At 37.5% G+C, this 21,590-nt stretch overlaps 1 protein-coding gene across 1 annotated transcript; it reads left to right on the top strand.

Moving 5' to 3' along the window:
• The first annotated feature begins 1,134 nt into the window (after positions 1-1,134).
• Positions 1,135-21,082, top strand: MRPS18A (mitochondrial ribosomal protein S18A). The gene is made up of 6 exons (XM_032216483.1): positions 1,135-1,276; positions 4,844-4,875; positions 6,667-6,771; positions 12,333-12,456; positions 13,218-13,281; positions 20,722-21,082. Exons 1-6 carry the CDS (start codon positions 1,177-1,179, stop codon positions 20,864-20,866), a joined length of 570 nt encoding a protein of 189 aa, XP_032072374.1. The 5' UTR covers positions 1,135-1,176; the 3' UTR covers positions 20,867-21,082.
• Positions 21,083-21,590: the final 508 nt, after the last annotated feature.

Here is a 21,590-nt window from a genome sequence, read left to right as displayed (position 1 = left end):
CTGTAAATTGTTTTCTTTCTCTCATCCATTGATAAGATTCAACAGTCTAGATTTGGTTATTTCCTGATTCTAGCAATCAGGTTTGATTCAGTCATTTCAAATCTCTGATCATTGAAGTCTGTAGATCACAATTGGTCGTGTTTCTATAGTAAAATTTGAAAACTGCATTGCTGATTGTATAGTATTACTAACGCGTTCTTGAAAATACTGGACAGATTTGTTGGGAAAATATCACCATTGAAAAAAAATTGCAATTTTTTCAAAGCTGGAAATAGTAATTTCACACACATGTAGGCCTAAGTACATTTTTTTGCAGTTTTTGTGATGAATTCCAAAAAAGTTTGCATTCTCCTTTGCCTGTCTAAATATCTGCTAACTGGCTTTTTCCTATCCCTCCTCAAAATTGTGTGGGAAAATAAAATTAGCGATGTTAAGAATTAAAACCGTTGATGCTTAACAAACAGCAGCATCTGGGTGTTTAAACTTGAGATCGTATTTACAAAATATGAAATCCACGCAGAAAAATCCACAAAATCCACGTGGGAAGTAAAATCCAAAAGCTGCCCCATCCTTCCTTCCAATGAGGGAAAGGGGGCTTCCTAACCCCATTGTTAGAGCAAACGCATTTCATGGATGAGATCCTGGTCTGTCGTATCGGAAAAGGCTAAACTTCCACAAACGTATTTCAAACCCCCAAAGAAAGCTTCCCGCCGGGTTTCTATGGAGATCCCCAGGTCATGGTTGTCCCAAAGGTGCTTTTTTCAAAAGGCAACTGGACTTTCTTTGTTTTTGCCTGAAGACATTTCGCTTCTCATCCAAGAAGCTGATGAGAAACATCTTCAAAGAGAAACAAAGTCCAGTTGCCTCTAAGAGAGGGGGGGGGACTTTAAGGCAGGGGTCCCCAAACTTGGCAACTTTAAGGCTTGTAGACTTCAATTCCCAGAATTCTCCAGCCAGCTGGCTAGAGAATTCTGGGAGTTGAAGTCCACAAGTCTTAAAGTCGCCAAATTTGAAGACCTTTGCTTTAAGGCTTCCCGCCGGTGTGAGCGAAACACCAGCCACGCTTTTCTACCCGGGAGAGTTCCGGGGGGGGGGGGGGGGCGGAGTCGGATACCGCCTTTGTCCAATCGGATAGGACTCTGAAAACGGAAGAGGAAGCGCCTCCGTACTTTAAAGATGGCGGCTCCCGTGGGGCTTCTCTCTCGGTTTACACCGCTTCTGCCTCGCTTGTTGGGGAACGCTTGGACCCGCCCTCCCTTTCGCGGACTCCGGCAGGGTGAGTGCTGATGTTTCCTTTCTACACGTAAAATGCTTCAAAACCAACGTCCGGGGTGCAGCGCTGGCCGAGGACGGAAGGGTTGAGCATCCGGGCGCCTTCCTCCAAGGTGAGGATGCCTGGCAGCCGCTGAAACAAAAGTGCAGTTTTTACGGTCTTAGAGCCCTTGGGTGGATTGGTCGATGCGCGTACTAGTAATCCCTGGGATGCACGGCTAATGCAAGGTAGAAAGCCAAGACTACCCTACCAAGTGCACAAATCTGTAAAATTCCTATGCCTGTACAGCTATTGGGGTTATCTTCACCATCTTTTTTCTTTTTCCTTCTCCTCCGGGGTCTGTATAGTCGGAGAATTCACCCTGTTGTAGCAAATGCATTTGAAACTACAGGTAGTCCTCTACTTACAACAGTTTGTTTAGTGACCATTCAAAGTTTCAGCAATGTTTAAACTTAACCGTTGCGGCATCCCCATGGTTACCTGATCAAAATTCAGATGTTTGGCAGTTGACTCATATTTATGACAATTGCAGTGTTCCAAGATCATAACATTGGCTCTGACAAGCAGAGTCAATGGGGAAACCAATTCACTTAACAACCTGTGTTACTTACTTAACAACTGTGACAAGAAAAGTTGTAATATGAGGCAAATCTCACTTAACAGATGTTTCACTTAGCAACAGAAATTTTGGGCTCAATTGTCATAAATCGAGAACTACCTGTAATTAAAATGTTCAGGTGTAAACATAGATGCAAATAATAGAGACAGTGCAATGGATTGGCCCTTGTGGATGATGATTGGGGGCGGGCAGCGCGTATAAGTTGGGGAAAGCTGCCATGGTAAGAATGTGGAATTAATAGTCTTTAAATAGTATCAAATGTCTAGATCAGTGTTAATTCAGATGTGGTGCTAGAATTCATTGGGTCCATTAAAAGGATCCAAGATTTTCTTAAGGGAGGGAGATTGTTTAATAGTAGACCATACGTTTGTTTGTTTGTATGTGTGTGTATATACAGAGAAAAAGAGAGAGAGAGAGAGAGAGGGAGGGGGAGAGAGAGAGAGAGAGAGAGAGAATCCCTGCTTCTCCAGATTAAGGCTAAAAAAAACATTTACTGCAACCCAGAAAACTGCTACCATTGAAAGACACACTGGGGTTCATGATCTGACTCAGCATAAGGATGTGCTTGTCCCATTTTCTTGTCCTACATATTTTCCATTGATTTAATATGTTTCATTTATTCCTATTAAGCATAGTGGGGTTTTTTGTGTTTTTTCTTTCCATATTATGATGTTGCACTGCACAACTTTAGCTTTTCGGTGTAAGAATGCAGTAAGTCTGTAATCTATGCAGGAATCCTGATATCATTGATTGCTGTGGAGCAGGGGTGGGTAATTAATTTTCCCAAGGGGCCACATGTGAAATTGAGGCAATTGTGGGGAGCCCCTGATGCTGCCTCACTCTCCACTGATGCCCTGCCACCAATGCCCCCCCCCCTGCCAATTACACCAACAGTGTGGGCTGGACAGGGACAGCCAAAGTACTCGATGTGACTTGCAGGCCATAAAATGCCCAGGTTTGCTCTAAAGGCTGGGGTTTTTTTAAGCTGCATCTCACATGTGAGATTTTATTTATTTTGTTCCATAGCTAAAGGGATTTGATTCATTTTCAAATTCTATCTTTTTCATGGCAGCTTCTCCCGTATCACATTGATTCGTTCCACTTTGATTTCTAGAGAGTTCCCCTGCAAATAGTAAGAGCCTTAGGCCTGTTATCTTTGCTTCTGTCATGTCCACATGTTTCATATATTCTCTTTGGCTGTTTCTCCCATTTTTATTGTGTTGTTTTGTTTTGATTGAGGATCTCATTAAGTCTAATTAACAATAATGTACCCGTGTCCCACTTCTTCTCAACCCATTTAATCCTCCTTTGTTTTACCATTGAATTCTCATTCATGCTTTTTATGTGATCAAAACCGTCTTAATGAACTTACTGCAGTATTCATTTTCTACCCAATCTGTTCTTTATCATACCGTCTCCTAAGCATTCTATTCTCCCTAGAGTCAGTATGTGTGTTTTCCCAACATACCAGCCTCTCAATTTCATATAACCAAGTGGGCAGGAGTTCACTCTTATATGCAGACATTTTTGTATCTTTTAACAGTGCTACTTTACAACAGCATTTTCACATCTTGAAATTACTCCATCTCTCCCCCTCCCCCGATTTTTAGTAAACTTTCTGCTACATCTTCTTGTTCACAGAATCTAGCTGACACTACTCACATCACAAAGTGTAATTGCTGAGTTCATAATAAAACCTACACTAGTTTGGGTAATGAAATGTCTGCAAGAAAACAATCAAGTTCAGGGAGCATCAAAGACCCTCAGTCAGTATAGTCTGTGGACAAAATGTACAGAGAAAAGAATCTGTTAGGGGAAACAATTGAACCCATCCTAGCTGAAAACAAGGGCAAGAAGAAATCCTTGCCATCAGCACATAAGGAAAACACTGGATACAGGAGAAGTTTCACCGTTCCCCTTTACTCCAGAATGCATGGCTTTAATTCTTTTCAACCGTGAAAGAGGTGGCCACCAACACTTGGGGCGGAGAGGGAGGTGGCCACCAACAGTTGGGGCAGAGAGGGAGATTTTTCAAAGAAACATTCCTGAAATTGAGCTGTTACCTTTTCTAAAGGAGACAGGAATACACACTCTGGGTACTTGAAACAATTAGACAAGAGCAGAAAAAGGCACACATAAAATGGATTATACTTAACCACCCAGCTTTTCATGTATTTAACTTCAGGATTTGAAATTCATTCATTGACTAGGGCAAAATAAATAACTTCCCATTTTTGTAGGTGATTAAATAACCATTTCTGAATTATGCAGCTATTAATGATTATTAATATTTTTTCACAATTTGTGAATATGCATCATAAAAGAAGAATCCTTTATAGTATGAAAAGTGCTGAACTATTAGGAAGTATTCTCTGAGATGTCAAAAAAGAGGATAAATTTTGCTGACCCCACAGCCATAATGATAAGAAGCTTTGACAAGAGACTGTACCTTGTGATGACTCTTCCATCACTTGTGTCATAGACACTTTTCAGCTTGTTTATTTCTCTCTGTTCCCCAGAATATCAAGTTGTTCCACTTAGTAAAGGATCATCCCCACATTCCCCAGAATGGCAAGCTATTTAGAAGATTACATGCTACCTATTATTTTCACCCTGAAAATACTTGGTAGGCTAATTGGTTCAGGTTATTTTCACATAATTATTGCTGATGATTACTGTATGTATAATGTTTCAGTAATCTGGAAAATAGGCAGACTTTCTTCCCTTTCATATATATTGAATTTGTTTTAGTTGCCCACTCTGGAGTGGAGTAATATTGGAAAACATATTTGGAGTATTGGATTTCATATTAACTTCTTCAAATATCATTTCATTTTCTAATACTATATTTATTACTAGATCACAGCAATTTTAAAATATTCTTCATCACCCCAGTTTTTTTACTGTATTTAAATATATCTAATATTTTCTTCACATTTTTGTGTTTGCAGTTGTAGAAACTACTGAAGGGAACGTCACAACGGTAAGCGTGCTGTATTTTCTGATTTGCAAATATTAACTTTTATAAACCATCAACTTTCAACTGAAAAATGGAACAGTAACCTTCAATGAATAATAAATATGCATTTAAATCTTGATATGGTTATGAACAAAGCTTACCTAACTCCTTATTTTAACCTTCTGAATATGTCCTCAGAACTTGTTATTATAATTCCTTGTTACTTCAGTAAAAACCACAGTTTTTTACAGGATAGGAATGTCTGCAAGTCTGAATAAAGATTATGAACTTCTAGGACCCTCTTTGTTTCTACTGAAACAGTATTGCTGTTGATTGAATGTACTCACAGGAAAAATAATACTCTGTGATGTTAAGAACATAACACAGATAACATTAAATGTGCTTTGCAAATGTTTATTTTTATTTCTCTTCTGGTTTATTACTGTAATCTGAAAATGTTTGCCTGGATAGTTTGCTTCTTTTCTTGGTGTCATAAATGTCAAGTTGAAAACAAAGGCAAAAAGAAAATTCTTTTGTGAGAAAAGTGCATTGCTTTCCCATCCAGCACTTAGCATCGTTTTGTGAAAACACTTGTGGTGAAGTCATGGTCATACACTTTAATTTTCAGGACCTTTCCAAAGTAATTATGCTTCATATGGAGTTGTTTAATAAAGGCTTTTGCTGTCTAAATTGCAATACAATTTTTTGGGCCAAGTGACACTAACATTCATCACTGGACATTTTTAAGAAGAGATTGAATAGTCACTTGTCTGAAATGGTATAGGGTCTCCTGCTTAAGCAGGGGGCCGGACTAGAAGACTCCTTCCAGTTCTATTCTGATTAATTGATTCATTTGAATATAGTTCTTGTGTACTAATAACCACATTAAATCAATTTGAGGCTTTAACCAATAACTCATTTTATTTACCCACTTTATGAATAAGTCATTTCGAGGTGACAGCCTTGTCTATGTATGTGTGGATTACAATTCCTATAACTCTATTTCTTTTTTTTTTTAATTAACAGTAGTAAATAATGTTCAAGAATGGTTTGCTGGTATCAAAAAAAGGTCAAGAACAAAATTTAAAGCACTTTCAGAAGACGAGTTTTATTTATCGAAATACCCTATTGGACCGAAGATAAAATAAAAATAAGGGATCTTAAACCCAACTTCTGCCTTTAAATCTTCCCCAGAAAATGATTAAATATCTTTTGCAGCAGATTTCCAAGTCAAATACTTCGTGATTATGTCCATGATAATTTGCAAATATGTCCTGAGACCTTCTTTTAGAATACGAATAGGAACCTAGTTGACAGAAAATGCCTTTTGTCAATTAAACTTTTTGTTAAAATACTACCTCAAAGAACATGTTATGAATTCCCATAACTTTAGATATTTTAAAATTAGTGGAGCAGCTTTGGGAAATGTGCAACATTCTAGTAATTCAAGAAGCAATTATGAGATAAGTTAGAGCATGATTAGGTGGGACTGTGGGCTCTATTGCTTTGAAGAGGAGTTAATTAACTAGACAGAATGTGTCTCCTTTCTAAGACAGGATCACTAGTATCTGTTTCTAGTATTCCAGAACAAAGTGATACTTGCAAACTGCTACTTAAAATTCAAAGTATTTTTTTCCCTTTTTTCAAGTTCATTCTCTGAAATGTAAGTTGGTAACAGCTAAGTCTAATTATCCTTTTCTGCAGTTCAATGTATTGATGTTGTATGTGCTGAATAAATTAATGTAGAAAATCAAACAGCAGTTTTTGAAACTTGGACTCAAAATTTCCCTCATCAGTTTGCTCTTAATATCTTAGATCGAAGGCAAAATGATAGACAATGTGGAAATCCCAAGCCCTCCAAATCCTTCTGGTAACTGTCCTATTTGTCGCTGGAACTTAAAACACAAGTACGATTATATGGTGAGTTTTTATTCTAATACTTGCTAAAATATAGCCATGCTGACATCCTCCTGCTGAAGATAAAGTTATATATATATAGCGAAATCCAGTTATTTCTAGATCATTCTCATAATTGTATGTCTGGTATTGTCTAATGAAATAATCAACTGTCTTAGAGGTCAACTCTTCTTTGCACAAAATGTCAGGATTGCTGAGAAGCAAAATTACATGTGTAGACTTTGTTACTGCTAAATTACATGCCAGCAAAACCTAATGCCTAGAACATTGTTTTTAGTTGAAAATAATAATTTACATTCTTAGAGGCATCACACAAAAGGAAAAGAAAAGAAAAACTAAATTAGCAAGCAAAATGCCAGCTTTTTTGTAATCATGGTAGTTGGCAGGAATTTTTCAGAGGGAGAGAATTGCAGTAAAGGATATGTTCATAATGTGTATATGTAGTATTCGCAATGTTAATATACCTCTAACTGTACTGTCCACACATCAGCATGTATAAGTTAAACTCTCTACTCAAGTTTGCTGGCAAAATGATCTCTTTCATAAATATAGTAACATGATATGACAGGAAAAGGTTTGCATCTTCTAGAATGGGAATCTAGGACATTTATAAAGTTATTTACATTAACTGACTTCCAACATCTTAAAACTGAAATCTACCCCAATCTTACCTAGAAAGACCAAGGAATAATAGTTTTTTAAATTTCTTCTTGGAACATTGCTGAACAATTATGTACGTAGCAGAATTAAAATCTGTTGATTGTTGGAGCTCCATTTATTTTCACATTGCTAACCAGCAATGTTGTTGAATGTAATATGACTTGTGCATGTTTTGGATTTCATACTGAACAAGCATTCTTGGAACTATATAATTTATTTCATGAAATCATTGATTTTGTGACTGATTACACATTTAAGAAAATGAAGTCCTAATTAGGATTGGAGGTGTACTATTTCCAGCAATTTTTGGTGAGTGGGCAATAAGGTTTCCAAGATAAATAAAAAGAAAGTAGTATTATAGGTCTACCCTTCTATTTTCCAGTGAATAAATCTTGGATCTAGACAATCTAGATCTTTCCAGCTGTAGTTAAAATTCTCAAGAGTAAAATACCATAAACTGTTGAAGACCCATATTAATCATGGACTGGATGAAGAAAAAGAAATTGACACTTAATCCAAACTAGACAGCTGTGTCCCTGGCTGATTAAAAGGCAGTTCAGGGAAAGTTACTAAATAGTTTTAGCAACATTGTTTAAGGAAGGCTGAATACAAATCTTTTTTTTTTTCAAATGTGCAGTGTCACTTTATTTAGTTTATAATCCATCCCATGATTCTGCAGCCTCAGTATCACAAAAAAAGATAACTGGATATTTTGGCAATGCAACTCTTTACAGTGCATGGGGAAGCATAGTTTCCAAGCAGCCAAGCATCAAGCTTTCCTAACAGCGAGTCTTATTCCAAAAGAGGAGAGATTATGCCCATCAAATAGGAGGAAAGAGAATTTGCAGCCATGCTTTTAACTCCACACAAATGTTATATCAGAAATCCTTCATTTTTATAATAGATAGTTGCTGCCCCAAACAACTTTGCAACATTTGTCCCCCCCCCCCCAGCCAAGTATATTGCACTTTTAAAAAAATAGCAAACTAGGCGACTGGCATAAAACATCAGATTGCAAAATAAAACTTGACTTCAAAATATTATAAATGGTCACACACACACCAGTTTTGAAATCCTGAATTTTTGAACAGTTATGGGCAGAAAACATTTCTTGCAAGACTCTCTTTCTCTGGGGCGCTGTTCACCTAGCACTGGAGATTTGAATACTTTGAAGTAAGTATTCCATAGCTATTTGTGTCAGCTTTTTAACGGAATACATACCTCCTCCATAATAGTTGTTGGATCATTGGAAATTCTTATGAAGGTGCTTTAATGCAAGGACAGGGAACATGTGATTTTCTGGCATAATCTAGCCTGCACATGAACAAGGAGAACCGCTTCTATTCCAGCTGCTTTCTCCTTCCTCCTTTGGCGAATGTGAGTGAGACCCTGCCCATGGGGCCCTTGAAACAGAGCTTCTGAAGTGATTTTTGAAGACCAAGTGATTTTTCCATTCAGAACCTGGCCCTGAACTCATTCTCTGCTTTGTCCTGCAATTAAAACCTCACCATCTTCTTCTTTTTTCCCTAAGTAACAGCACACCAGGAGACTTTAGACCATTTGAAAAGTTTATGGCTTTGAAAGAATTAAAAGGAGTTCATTATTTTTTGAAGATAAAAAAGAACTTTTGTTTTTATTGGAGTTTTTTAAGTTTAATAATATCCTAGTTACTTAATTATGTTTAGAAGGTTTTTTTTTTAAGATGGCTTGGTTTGAAACAGAGGTGGTTAGAATTGCCAAAAGATCACTACAATAAGCAGCAGCTCTTGTGCAACCCAAAATAATAGCATGGGATGAGAAGAGTGTGCTGGTTGTACAAACAAATCCCGAAGGTCGTTTAGTCAAATTATTAGCACTTGTCAGGAATCCAGGTGGCCTTGGGTATTGGTCCTGCCCACAATTGCAGCCAGATTTCTGCTTCCAGAGAATACATTGTTCATGATGGATTTTGTTTACCTAGCAGCAGAAATCAAATACTCTGTCCAGATGAAGGCAAAACTGTTATTTCCTCTTCTCTTGCTTGGAACACGATTAGTCTGACCATGAGTAAATGTCATCTCACTTTGGCAGTGGAGAATGGAGACTGGACTCCAGGCTTTGCGAGTTCCAAATTAATTCAATCCAAGTTGTTTTCATCAGATCCTACAGATTACAGGGGTGGGAATCTGGGTTCAGCCTCTCCCAGGAGCTGCCCAGTGATTAAAGTCAAGCTGTAGTTGCAGTCTTGGCTGCCCATTAGCACACAGTGTTAATTTCATGGAACATGACGGCAATGCTAATATCTGCCAGAATACTTTTTTTTCTTTTAACTCTTTTGCACTTGTTTCTCTGTTACCCTAAAACACTGTATCTTTGCATTGCCTTGTAGCATTTCTCTAAGTGAGAAATATTACATTGTTGGACTGGAGTCTGTGTACTAAAATGTTAAAAAGATTAAAAACTAACAAACTAATATAGAATAAAGGTAAGGGGGGGGGGGAGAAAGACAAAGCCAAAAGTGCAAAAGAAAGATGTATAAAAAAGCAGCTTCTGATTTTTTTTTACCACAGTTCTAAATATAAATGTGCATTTTACTTATACATACTCTATGGTTACCACATAGTAGTCTTTTTTGTAAACTGGTTTTTTCATTGAAATCCTAAATTCACTTGTTTGTGTTTTACGCACAAAGTTTATAAGAGTTTCTAGTCAATAATAAATAAGTATGGCTTCTCTCTGATCAAAGGGATCAGTTTGACCCTTTCAGCAAATTCCATCACCTTCACCATCCATTCCTCTATTGTGGGTGGTGTCCAACATTTCCTCCTTTTGCATATAATAATCTTTCTGCAGTTATCATGTACAAAGGACTTGAGGCTTCAGCTGAACCCTGGTAAGATAAAATGGCTGTGAGTTTAAGGAGCCTCAGGATCTGTATGTTTAGCAACCTTAGTTCTGGATGGGCTTTGCATTACCCCAGACAAGCTGTGTGTACGCAAGCTGGGCGTTCTCCTAATGTGATCCATGTGTACTATACATTTCAAATATTAGTTCATCTGAGGCAAAAAGGAGAGATTTAGCATTGCTCAAAGGTTATTTTTGGCTGAGTAAACTAATCTGGCCTGTGATTAGTTTACATTATTAATAATTCTCCTTGTAATTCTTCTAAATTGTGGCTGCTTGATTCCAAACTCAGTAATCATGACAAATAAGTAGGTAATAGATACATTTCCAGAACAGGTATCTGCTATGTTTGAATTTTATACTTCTTAGATACAGTGGAGAACAATCTTAGAACAGTATAGAGCGACGTTTTCATGTTAATGTGTTTTTTTAACTTTAGTATTAGATTACTCCATGTCTTGTCTTAGTTCTGTATAAATTTGTAATAGTAATTTAGTAACTTTAAATATTCTAGTTATACTTTCACCCAAGAACATCTAGAAATGCTTCTTGTGGCTTGCTTTGACTTACAATCATTGCCTGAGAACATTAGTTGAATGCCCAGGAATGCATTCCAAGACAGGTTGCAGTGTTGTATGCCTTCTCTTTCTGAAGAAAAACCTAGTGTAAAATCATATTTTTATTAGTTGGGAAAAATTAAAAGTATCTAGAAAATTAGAGCATTCTCAAGTTATTTTTTTTAATCAATTTTATCTCTATAAAGTTAAAACCTAAAAAGAAACAAAACACAAAGATATGTACACCATCAAAAAAAATAGGCAAAACAAAAGGTGTTAACAGAGGAAGAGAATGAAGATCACATAAAGTGTTGATACCACTTTATAATGCCTTGGTAAGGCCACACTTGGAATAGTGCATTCCGTTTTGGTCGCCACGACGTAAAAAAGATGTGGGACTGGAGGTTAAAACATGAAGAACAGTTTCAGGAACTGGGTATATCTAGTTTAATGAAAAGGAATAGAGGTGACATGATAGCAGTGTTCCAATATCTCAGGTTGCCACAAAGAAGAGGGAATCCATCTGTTCTTCAAAGGACAAGGAGCAATAGATGGAAACTAATCAAGGAGAGAAGCAACCTAGAACGAAGGAGAAATGTCCTGATGAATTAATCAGTGGAACAATTTGCCTCCAGAAGTTATAACTGTTCTAACACTGAAAGTTTTTAAGACAACCATTGGACAACCAATTGTCTGAAATGGTATAGGGTTTCCTGCTTAAGTAGGGGGTTGGACTAGAAGACCTCCAAGTTCCCTTCCAACTCAGTTATTCTGTTATAACAAGTGCTTAAAAATTAAGTGAAAAAATACATCAAAAAAAATAAAATATAGAGTATGTCATTACAATAGTAAACAATTATAAGTCTACATATAATTATCTAATGCAAACAGGCAAATGTATTCATTTTTAATGCACTTAGATAATGATCGTCCTTTTTGCTGAATTTTGTATAAATGAGTCTCATATTTTATTTATCCATACAAAATCTACATCTGTAGGCAATCTACTCATAAATAGCAAGGGTAAGCAGATCTTCAATCCTTTGAATAAATTGGTCGTATACTGTATTTATATTTCTAATGTTGCAATATCCATCTTTTAGCTGTTGTAAGGGCATGGAGAATCCATTTACGATATGCAGTTATCAAATTCTAGGCATGCAACTAGGCATGCAATTCAAGAGAATGTTATTAATCTAAAAATAATACAGTGAAAACTAAAGGTCTTGCTCATAGTAATACCCTTTAACTTTTGGCCATTCATGGCTTCATGTATCACCCTTTGCATTTCTAAGCACCATCAGGGAATAATTTACAAAATATTTGGTAGTGATGCACATGTGGTTTATGCAGAAACATTCAGATGGCTAATTTCATAATGCTTTTCGGAAGCTTTTGCGTCCCCATTACGTGCGAGCTTAACTGATAATGGTACTTCTGGATTTGTTTGTTTTGCTTCCTTAGGACGTCCTACTGCTAAGTCAGTTCATAACCTCTACAGGAGGGATGATATCTCGTAAGATCACGGGCCTTTGTGACGAAGAGCACAGAAAGATTGCAATGTGCGTGGAAATGGCTCACCGAGCAGGTAACTACTTTCAATTTCCTTGTTTCTCTTTTGTGTGTATAAGAACCAGCTGGGGAATAATGAATCCTAGTTTCTCTAAAACATCATTTTCAATGATATTTACTAACCATGCTTGCGCTGCTTGCAAACATCCCCGCAGCAAGTTTCAGGTTTACTGTTTACAGTTAAACTGTGATAGAACTTTGTAGTCTTTGTTGTGCTTTATGATACATTTAGCAATCCATAGCAAGATACATCAGCAAATGGGTTAACCCTGTGCAAAAGATCCCATTAATCCTGTTAGCTCCAGTGTTACAAAGCAAACTCAGGCAGAGCAGTTTCTGCTCTGATCTCTTTGGTCTTATTTCATTGTACAAAATATAAGGAAGCAAAAAGTTAGGGACTAAAGGTCAGCAATGTTTTAGGAATCAAGGTATGGAACTAAAAGTCAGCATAAAATATAATATTTTAATAATAAATGGAAGCTACAAATCTGGTGGATTGTAGCATGTATACCAAGATTCTGTGTAAAATCAAAGTGCTACAATGGGATCAACCTACTATCCCATATGATTTTAGACACTTTAAATAATCATTTGCAGCTGATTCGTATGCTTCGAAAATAAACAAGATAACAAGATTTCCATTTATTGGAGATGAATGGATAACTGTATTTGAGTTCGTAACATAACTTATATACTAGGATTGGATGCGTATTTAGGAAATTGCTTAATTTTTCTCCCTTTCTGTCTCTCCTCCCACCCCGACACTCCCCTTTTTAGGTTTGCTGCCAGATCATAAACCTAAACGTCCTGAAGGTTTTGTTTCCAAACCTAAGCTCAACAGGTCAGGTGCTCTTTGACTACTAAGTGGGTGAGGGAGGGGAAATTTTTAGAATCCTTAGAAGCAGGCCGAAATCAACAGTTCAGGTAGTCCTCAACCTATGATCACAGTCGAGCCCAAAATTTCCATCACTAAGCAAGGCAGTTGTTAGAGAAGAATTGCCCCATTCTACAACCTTTCTTGCCACCTTTGCTAAATGAATCATGGCAGTTGTTGAGTGGGACATTCAGTAATTAAACAAATTTGGCTTCCCCCATTGACTTTGCCTGTTGGAAACCAGGGGAAGATTATAAATGGTAGTCATGTGACTCCAGGGCAGTGCAAGTGTCATAAATATATGCCAGTTGCAAGCGTACAAAATTTGATCACCTGATCATGGGGATACTGCCATGGTCGTAAGTGTGAAAACCAAGTCATAAGTCACTTTTTTCAGTGCCATTGTTCCTTCAAATAGTTGCTAAATAAATGGTTGTAAGTTGAGGACTACCTGTATAGTTTCCGAAAAATATTAGTTAAATAAAAAAGGATCCAATGGGAGTACTAAAAATTGATAAAATAAAATGGGGGAATAAGATAATATGTGATTCAGATCCCAGTGGGATGTTCTTTCCAGTAGTATTTGAGCCTAAAGGGGTGAAGACAACAAATAGATCCATGATCCAGTTTGTGGACTATAACATCCCTCTAATTCAGGGGTGTCACATTCGTGGCCTATGGGCCAGATGCGTCACCTGCTGGCCACGCCCACCCCCATGCTAGTGAAGGGAGGAAAGTTGTGATACGTCACGTGGTGACATGATGTTGCGAGTTTGACACCCATGCTCTAATTTCAGTAGAAGCCTAATATATGGGTATCCCCACTGATCTTTTAGTTGATAAACTGTGTTTAGTTGGAAAATTTTCCTCCATATAATGAATCTGTAAAAGGAAAGAGCCACGTATCATACAAACCATCTTGTTCTTTTTTAGTCTTCATGCTTTCATTATTTTCCATTCCCCCACCCCCCCACCCCTTTAATTTTCTATTATCTTGTATACTTTTAATCATTTGGCAATTGTGAGCTACAGAATAGATAAGCAAGCTTATTAGCATCAATGGGTGACAAAAAGAACACGAAATGGCACTTATTCTGTCTCTCCCTTTTTATTTTAATATTTTTTTCTTTGCCTGCATTTCATAGTTTACCTAAATTTTGTTCCTTCTCTCTTCCAATCTTCCAGCCTTTTTTCTCCTCTCCATCCTGCTTTCACACCTAGTTCCTTAATGGGGAAACTTTACCCTCCTATTGCCTTTTTTTTTTTTTTTTGGGTGTGTGTGTTCTTTGCTGTCTGTTCAGAGGAGCTAATCCCTTATTTATGACCTTGATTTTTGTTCCCATGGAGATGTCAAAGCACTTTATGAAGGCAGGGGTTACCAAATGCCAGGGTCACTGTTCTTTAGGAAAAATCAGAAACTCTGAGGTTGCATCCTTGTCCTTTTCCAGGGATGTGGTGGTCATAGCTCAATCTCTTTTTCTGTTGATTGTATTCTGAATAAATTTTGGAAGTGCTTCTGTTATTTTTATTTCTTGGGCGGCCTTTATGTTTTTACAAGAATATATGGTATTTTTTCGTGCTATAAGACGCACTTCCCCCGCCCCCCCAAAAAGTGGGTGGAAATATCTGTGCGTCTTATAGAGCAAATATTACAGCAGGGATGCTGGCGGCAAATGCCGCCACCGGTCACTGCTATCACCATTCACCGCTGCCAGGGAACGCTGGAGTCTTCGCTGCCGAGCAGCTGATTTGCGGTTGAATGCCGCCCCCCCCCCCAGAATACCACCAATCAGCTGTTCTAGGTGGCGGGGATTGCTGCTACTGAATGACGATGAGCGGTGGCGATCCCCACCGCCTAGAACAGCTGTTTGCAGTATTCCGGAAGGCCGATGCAACTACCAATCAACTGCTCAGCAGCGAAGGCTCCAGCATTTCCCGGCGTAAGCAGCAGCTCAGTTCAGTTGACCAATGTGCTGGGGCTGAGATAATGTGCTAAAGCTGACCAGGCAGTTTGCTGCAAGGATGCTAGCCAGATGAATACCAGATGGATGCTGGGAGGCAGAGGCAGATTTTTTTTCTTGTTTTCCTCCTCTAAAGTTAATGCGCATTGTATGATCCGGTGCGTCTTCTAGTGCGAAAATTACAGTATTTTTAGGAACATGTTTTATGTGTGTAGACAATATTTGTATATGTATAGATCCTGTTTAAAACTTTAAAAAGAAACAGGATACCTACTACTCCCTAGGATTCCTTTTATCAAATCTTCTTTCTGGACTTTCATGAGATGATTTATTAACTCTAGCATTAACTTCACAGTCTGAATTCAGCCTACTTGATGAAGGCAGCAGTGATCAATTCTATTCCTTTCCCCGTGGAACAAAAATAGAATTTAAGCCAAACAATTTAACAAACTGCTGTATAGTTCCTAAAGAGAGATTTCATTTTGGTAGCTCTTATGTTTGTCTTTCCTTTGCTTTCCTAGTGTAGAGCTCACAGACCTGGAGGGTGGGTAAGGAAGCCAGGTTGGAATAACTTTGGTAACAGGATAAAACAAGGAATTGTATTTGAAAGTGATAGAGCATTAATGAAATGCAAGTTTTTGGAACAGTAAGTAGAACTAGTAGAACAGCTAGCTGTCCTTGCTGAGGCATTTTTAGGAACGCTTCTCCAACTCATTGGGATTTTGTCTCTGTTGACTGCAGAGAGAAAATGTTTCATTCTTGGACAATATCTCAACCAGGACAAGAAAGTTGTGGATTTGGCTGTGTGCCTACCCCCCACCTGTGCCTCCCACATTGATTTCTGGGACAGCCAGCAAGGCAGAGAAAGTGGATGTTTTTTAAACATTTATTTTTTCCACAACTCTTAGGGGTTAAGTTGTAACACACTGCTCAAACTGCCACATCCTATATTCAGAGCCGTCTCAGAAGAAGCAATGGTCTTCAAGGCACAGGACTCGTGTTTGGAAATTTGTTTCCAACTTTGTTATGATTGTGTTTAAGCATCTGTCTTTCTGCTCTCTGCTCCCACATGCACAATATACCTTTTAAGGTAATTGGAGGGAAAGTACATTGGTTCTTGACATGGTAAAACTGTGTAAATCAGAGCGCTAACATTTCATGGCCTCTCATTTAAAAATAATGGCAAGATGCATTTTATTTCAATTACATTTAGGAAGCATATTGTGAGCGAGGAATACATTATTCCCTGTATACATTTCTTCTTCCATTTCTTCATTTTTAAGAGAGAAAGGCATTGCTAAACTGAAATACTAGCAATGGTTGCAAGAATTAGTGGTCTAAAAATATTACAGAATATAATTGTTATTACTGTTACTACAGAACCAATTTTGATTTCCCAGCTTTTCTGCAACATGGCTGGACAGAGTCCTTCCCCCATGTAGGGATAGAGAGTTGGCAACAAGACAGGGTCACCCGGACAGACTCATAGCCAAGTAAAGATTTTAATCCAGTTCTCAACAGTAATAGCTGAACTCAAAACCCAGTGCCATACCAGCTATTTTCTCTCACCACAAGCTTTCAAAATGTTGAGCATTGCCCTCCCCTGAATAGGATGAAAACAAGAATTTTGTTCTAAAACTTTCCCCGAATTGAAGGACAGGTCATGCATACAGAGTGCGTGACTTCATGGGAAATTTTGCTTTACGTGTAATAATTAAATCTTTGCCTTAACCTGAAGGCCATTCTCTGTGCTCATTTCCCCTAGAAATTCTTCTCATTATTCCCATGAGCAAAGAGACAAGTAACCCTTTGAATATCTTGGCCCAGTGCCCTGCCTTGATGAAGGTGTAGAGTTCTGGCTCTCTCCACTGGTAGCAGATGAGAGGATGACTGCATGAAACCTTGTCTCAACACCCCTTGACTCCAGAATCTGAAAATCACACCACTGAAGTTTGACAGCAAATTGGCTAAATTTCAGATTTTAGCAGGGATTTTTCTATTTTTAATATCTTTTCTGGGATTTGGGGGGGGGGGGGGGGAGGGGTAGTTTGAAAAATATTAAATATATCAACTATCATCCAAGGCCCTGAAATTGCCATGTGCCGCAGGAGAGGCACAATTGGGGACTGCTTTCCAAGATTTAGAGGAATTCAGGTAGTCTTCACTTACCAATTACTATTGGTAATTACTAATTAAAGGTAAAAGTAAAAGTTTCCCCTGTCCAGACCATGGTGGCCAGCCTATGGCACTCAGAGCCCAGCTCCACCACACATGCGCATGTGCCTCCTGCTGGCGAGCCAGTCTTCAGGTCCCTGCCGCACATATGTGGGGGGCATGCGCAGGGGGGGTGCTAACATTGCATTTTGGGCTCTCAGGCACCCTGTCCCCCATTTTTGGCCTGGCAAGCCTCCTGCACTAACCTGGAAGCCAAAAAAAAGCAACAACAAAAAGGTTAGCCATCACTGTTATAAGATATACAAAGAGAAAGAGTTGTACATCAAAGTAGCAGAGCTTTCATCTCAGGTTCACATTCTTCTGCCTGTTGTTTTTCCAGCCACCCCTATCTTTTTCTGTCAGTGTCCCATATTTACTGTACAGGAGTTTTTCTGTGCCATCATTGCACTATTCTAGGAATGTGTGTGTGTGTGTGTGTGTACAATGTGTATATGTGTATGTGTACTTTTGAGAGCATGAAACATAATTTCATTTTTAACGTGTGCCAGTGTGCCCACAGTAAAAAATGACAGGTTTTTCTTTCTTTCTTTCTATTTATCTCTATCTATTTAGTTTTTCTTTAAAAGTAATTTAAGAACTTCATCTGTTCTCCCAGTTGTATAATTTTTAGATTTTATTATATGTCATATCATTTCCAACATCTGTTTCCTAAAGCTGCAATAAAATTATGTCTAGACTATATAGAGAAGATCAGCACCTGGTAAATTACATCATAAAAATAATATGGTAATTTGTGTATATGCTGTAATAGGGATGTTAATCTGAATCCATGCATTACAAATTCATGGTCTTATATGAAAATATAGTAAGGAAAGCTTATATAGTGAATACTTTACCTGAAGCTAATGAAAGATTTAATATGTTTTATTTTTACTACAAAGACTATTGAAAATTACATAGGAATCTAAACAATACTTAGTGAATTGTCCCTCATACCAGTTTTTAAGACATTAATGGCCATTATAAATAAGACTATAAGGAAAAGATCTGGACTTAATTTACACACTTTAATACTTTACATTTTATCTACTGCTTTTGGCTTTATTAAGCCTAAGGTAGCATCCAGCATGTTCGTCTCTATTCTTATCTGCTCTTCAGATTTCAGTCTAGACTTGACTGCTGTTCTGAAATTTTGCCATTTTCATAAGCAAACTTGGTTCAGTTCACTTTTTGCAAGATAATAGATCAGGTTTCGAATGGGGAGGGGGAGTTCGGTTCTAATCTTTAGTAAAGCAGACAGAGACAAACAAAAGTTATAACTACAGTCTACACAATACAATTTAGAAAGGCCTCCTGGAATTGGCATATATTCCATACTTCACACTGCCATTTTAAATATCTGTAAAATTAGATTGGCAGATTATGATGTATTTAAGTGAAGCCTGTAGAAACTCCTGTAGTTTCTCTATGAAGTTTAATTTATAAAGAAATTTTAGGCTTTGATTTGTCCTGTGTAATGAAATATTTTGGTGGGGGATATCTTTGGGTTAGTTTCTAGTGACTGCCTGGACCAGTCCCTGCAATTTTCTTGGCAAGATTTCAGAAGTGGTTTGCCATTGTTTTCTTCCTAGGGCTGAGAGGATTGACTGGCCCAAAGTGACCCATTGATTTTGGGCCGACTAGAACTCAGTGTCTTCTGGTTCCTAGCCTGATGCCTTAACTGCTCTTCCAGGCTCGCTCCCTAATAAAATCTACTGAGCCATTAACTATTATTAACTCCAACTGTTTTTTCCCAAATGATTCTCAACAGGTTTCTCTTTTTTATATCTAGAATGAAGCATGAGTTCAGTTGTGCTAAATGTATTATGTGAATTAAAAAATCAAACTTTACTAATATTTTCAACATGAACAATATTTCTTCAATTCCTTGATGTCTATTTTTTTTACATTTCTGAACTTTGTAGCTATTACAATGTGCTTACATCTTAAGCTATTAGTTATTTGACAGCACCAGAGAGCAAAACCTTCTATGGAATCTTTCATTTTGAAAAGGGTTGGAGCAATAGGAACATATTTATATGCTCAAAACTGCTTGAGGCTATTGGGATTTTATTATCATTTTGCACATCCTAAATGGGCAAAGACGCAAATCAGTTTTACACAGCTCCATCAAAAGCCCTTAACATTCGTGTATGCATATTATTCCTCACCAGAGATGCATATGTGCAATTTTATTGATAACTTCCTTGTCTGCACTGTTGAATTTATAAAGAGGGTTTTGTTAAACTAAATTGAAAATTCTGCTGGGGGAAAAAAACCTTGAGAGCAAAATGCTATGACGATTCTATGTATTTCTGGTTAATCTTGCCTTCAGAAGCTAGTGGATACAGTATAACCAATCCACTTTCCTTAGCTCCTTGGTTCTCATAGGAAAAAAATTCTTTGAATCCTATTGCACAAGCAACTTAACTCATTCCTTTTTCCTTTCTCTCATTTATTTAGTTTCTATTATGTTTTAATGTTTTTTCTTTGTTTTATATATTTTTATATTACAAGCAATAAAAATCACTTTTAAAAAGAACTTCACTGCACTTTCTTATCAGAATGTGTGAAAAAGAATGGTCCTGCCAATTCTTATTCTCTTGTATTAAGAAAATTTAACCAAGTTTTTTTTAACAAAACAGACATTAATTCCTTTGGCAATTCAAATTCTTCTCAACTTTAATAGAGCTGTCTTGTGAACACAGCCAAGATTCACCAGATAACCGTTTGAAAAGGATGAAATAGAAATAAGATTGAAGTTGGCCAGGGAATAACCTGATACACAGATGTTGCCAGTCAGAATTGGACCTTGCTGAAGGAGCAGTACATGCCTGGTTTTATTTTGGAATGATGAAATTGTGGAATGAATGAATGAGAAATTAATGGCCATTGACTGAATTTCAGAACAATACCTAATAGGAAATGGAAACAGAACAGAGTTTCTTATTTCTTGCCTGATTCCTAATCTAAAGCAGCATGAGGCAGGAGCATTATAATTAAGTACTCCCGCTATTGAAACTGAAGAGGTAGAGCCCACAGTTAAGATCCTTAGATCATTTCACAGAGGCACACGGGGCCCTAGTTGCCATTTCTGTGCTAATAAAAATCAAATGAGGATGCCTTTTATAAGTATTGCATTTTAAACATAAGTATTTATTGCAGTTTAAACATTTTAAACTGTGATTTTGACAGTTTTATTCATGGCATGGTTTTCTGCTTCTCTTTACAGGTACCATACCAGATATCCTATCGAATGTGTGAAACCCATTTACAAGAAGGGGCGAAAATGGTGCAAAGTTCCTATGCCTATATCTCATCCACTACTTAAAGATAATATTACTTATGGATCAAAGCCCCTTCGTTTTAACCACTGAAGGAGAGTGCAGCTTTAGTTGACAGTAGATGACACTCATTCAAACCATCCTGTGTGCATTATAGATATTTTGTAGAGTCTGGAAGAAACAAAATGGTTGCAGTTGGTGTTGTTGTTTTGCTGGAGCCTGGGAGGGCTAGATGAACAACCAATTTGTCGCCTCTATGGAGGCATATCTCATTTTTGTGTATATTCCAATTAAACACTTGAGATGAATTTTTTGTGATCAGTTTTTTCCAGTTATTTCAATACCTTTACAATTTGCATCCTATACTACCCTAAACAATTGCTGAAGAATATGTAAGATTTGGAAGAGTTCTTTTTAAAAAATCATACAGTCCAGATCCCTGCCCAGTACAAGGAATACCAGTGCTAAAATATCTCCAGAAAATGTCCACTATCTCCTTAAGTAGCCTATTGTTGAATAGTGTAGCATTACATTTTCCTGTCCAATCACAAACTGCTTCCTTGTAATTTAAGTAATTGTTTTTCACCTCATCTAAGATTTTCCTTCCTTACAGTTTATTATCTGGTTACTCTCCTCTGGACACACACTACTTTGTCATTCCTAAAATACACATCAAAAATTGGGTGCAATATCCTCAGTATGGCCTGACAAAGCTATTTTGACTCTCTATACTTTTGTGGATGCAGCTAAGGATTGCATTTCAGGTTTTTTTGTAACGCTTCTGCAGGATTCTGATTCTTCTTGCATATACCCCTGC

Source organism: Thamnophis elegans, chromosome 4, assembly GCF_009769535.1.
Source record: "Thamnophis elegans isolate rThaEle1 chromosome 4, rThaEle1.pri, whole genome shotgun sequence".
Classification (NCBI taxonomy): Eukaryota; Metazoa; Chordata; class Lepidosauria; order Squamata; family Colubridae; genus Thamnophis; species Thamnophis elegans.
The sequence above is the reverse complement of the archived record's forward strand: the minus strand, read 5'-3'. Positions and strand labels throughout refer to the sequence as shown.

Excerpts from the sequence above, each read along its gene's own strand:
- MRPS18A (XM_032216483.1), top strand. The coding sequence starts at position 1,177 with ATGGCGGCTCCCGTGGGGCTTCTCTCTCGGTTTACACCGCTTCTGCCT. Across the intron at positions 6,772-12,332 it reads AACACAAGTACGATTATATG|GACGTCCTACTGCTAAGTCA; the intron begins GTGAGTTTTTAT and ends TTGCTTCCTTAG. Across the intron at positions 12,457-13,217 it reads GGAAATGGCTCACCGAGCAG|GTTTGCTGCCAGATCATAAA; the intron begins GTAACTACTTTC and ends TCCCCTTTTTAG.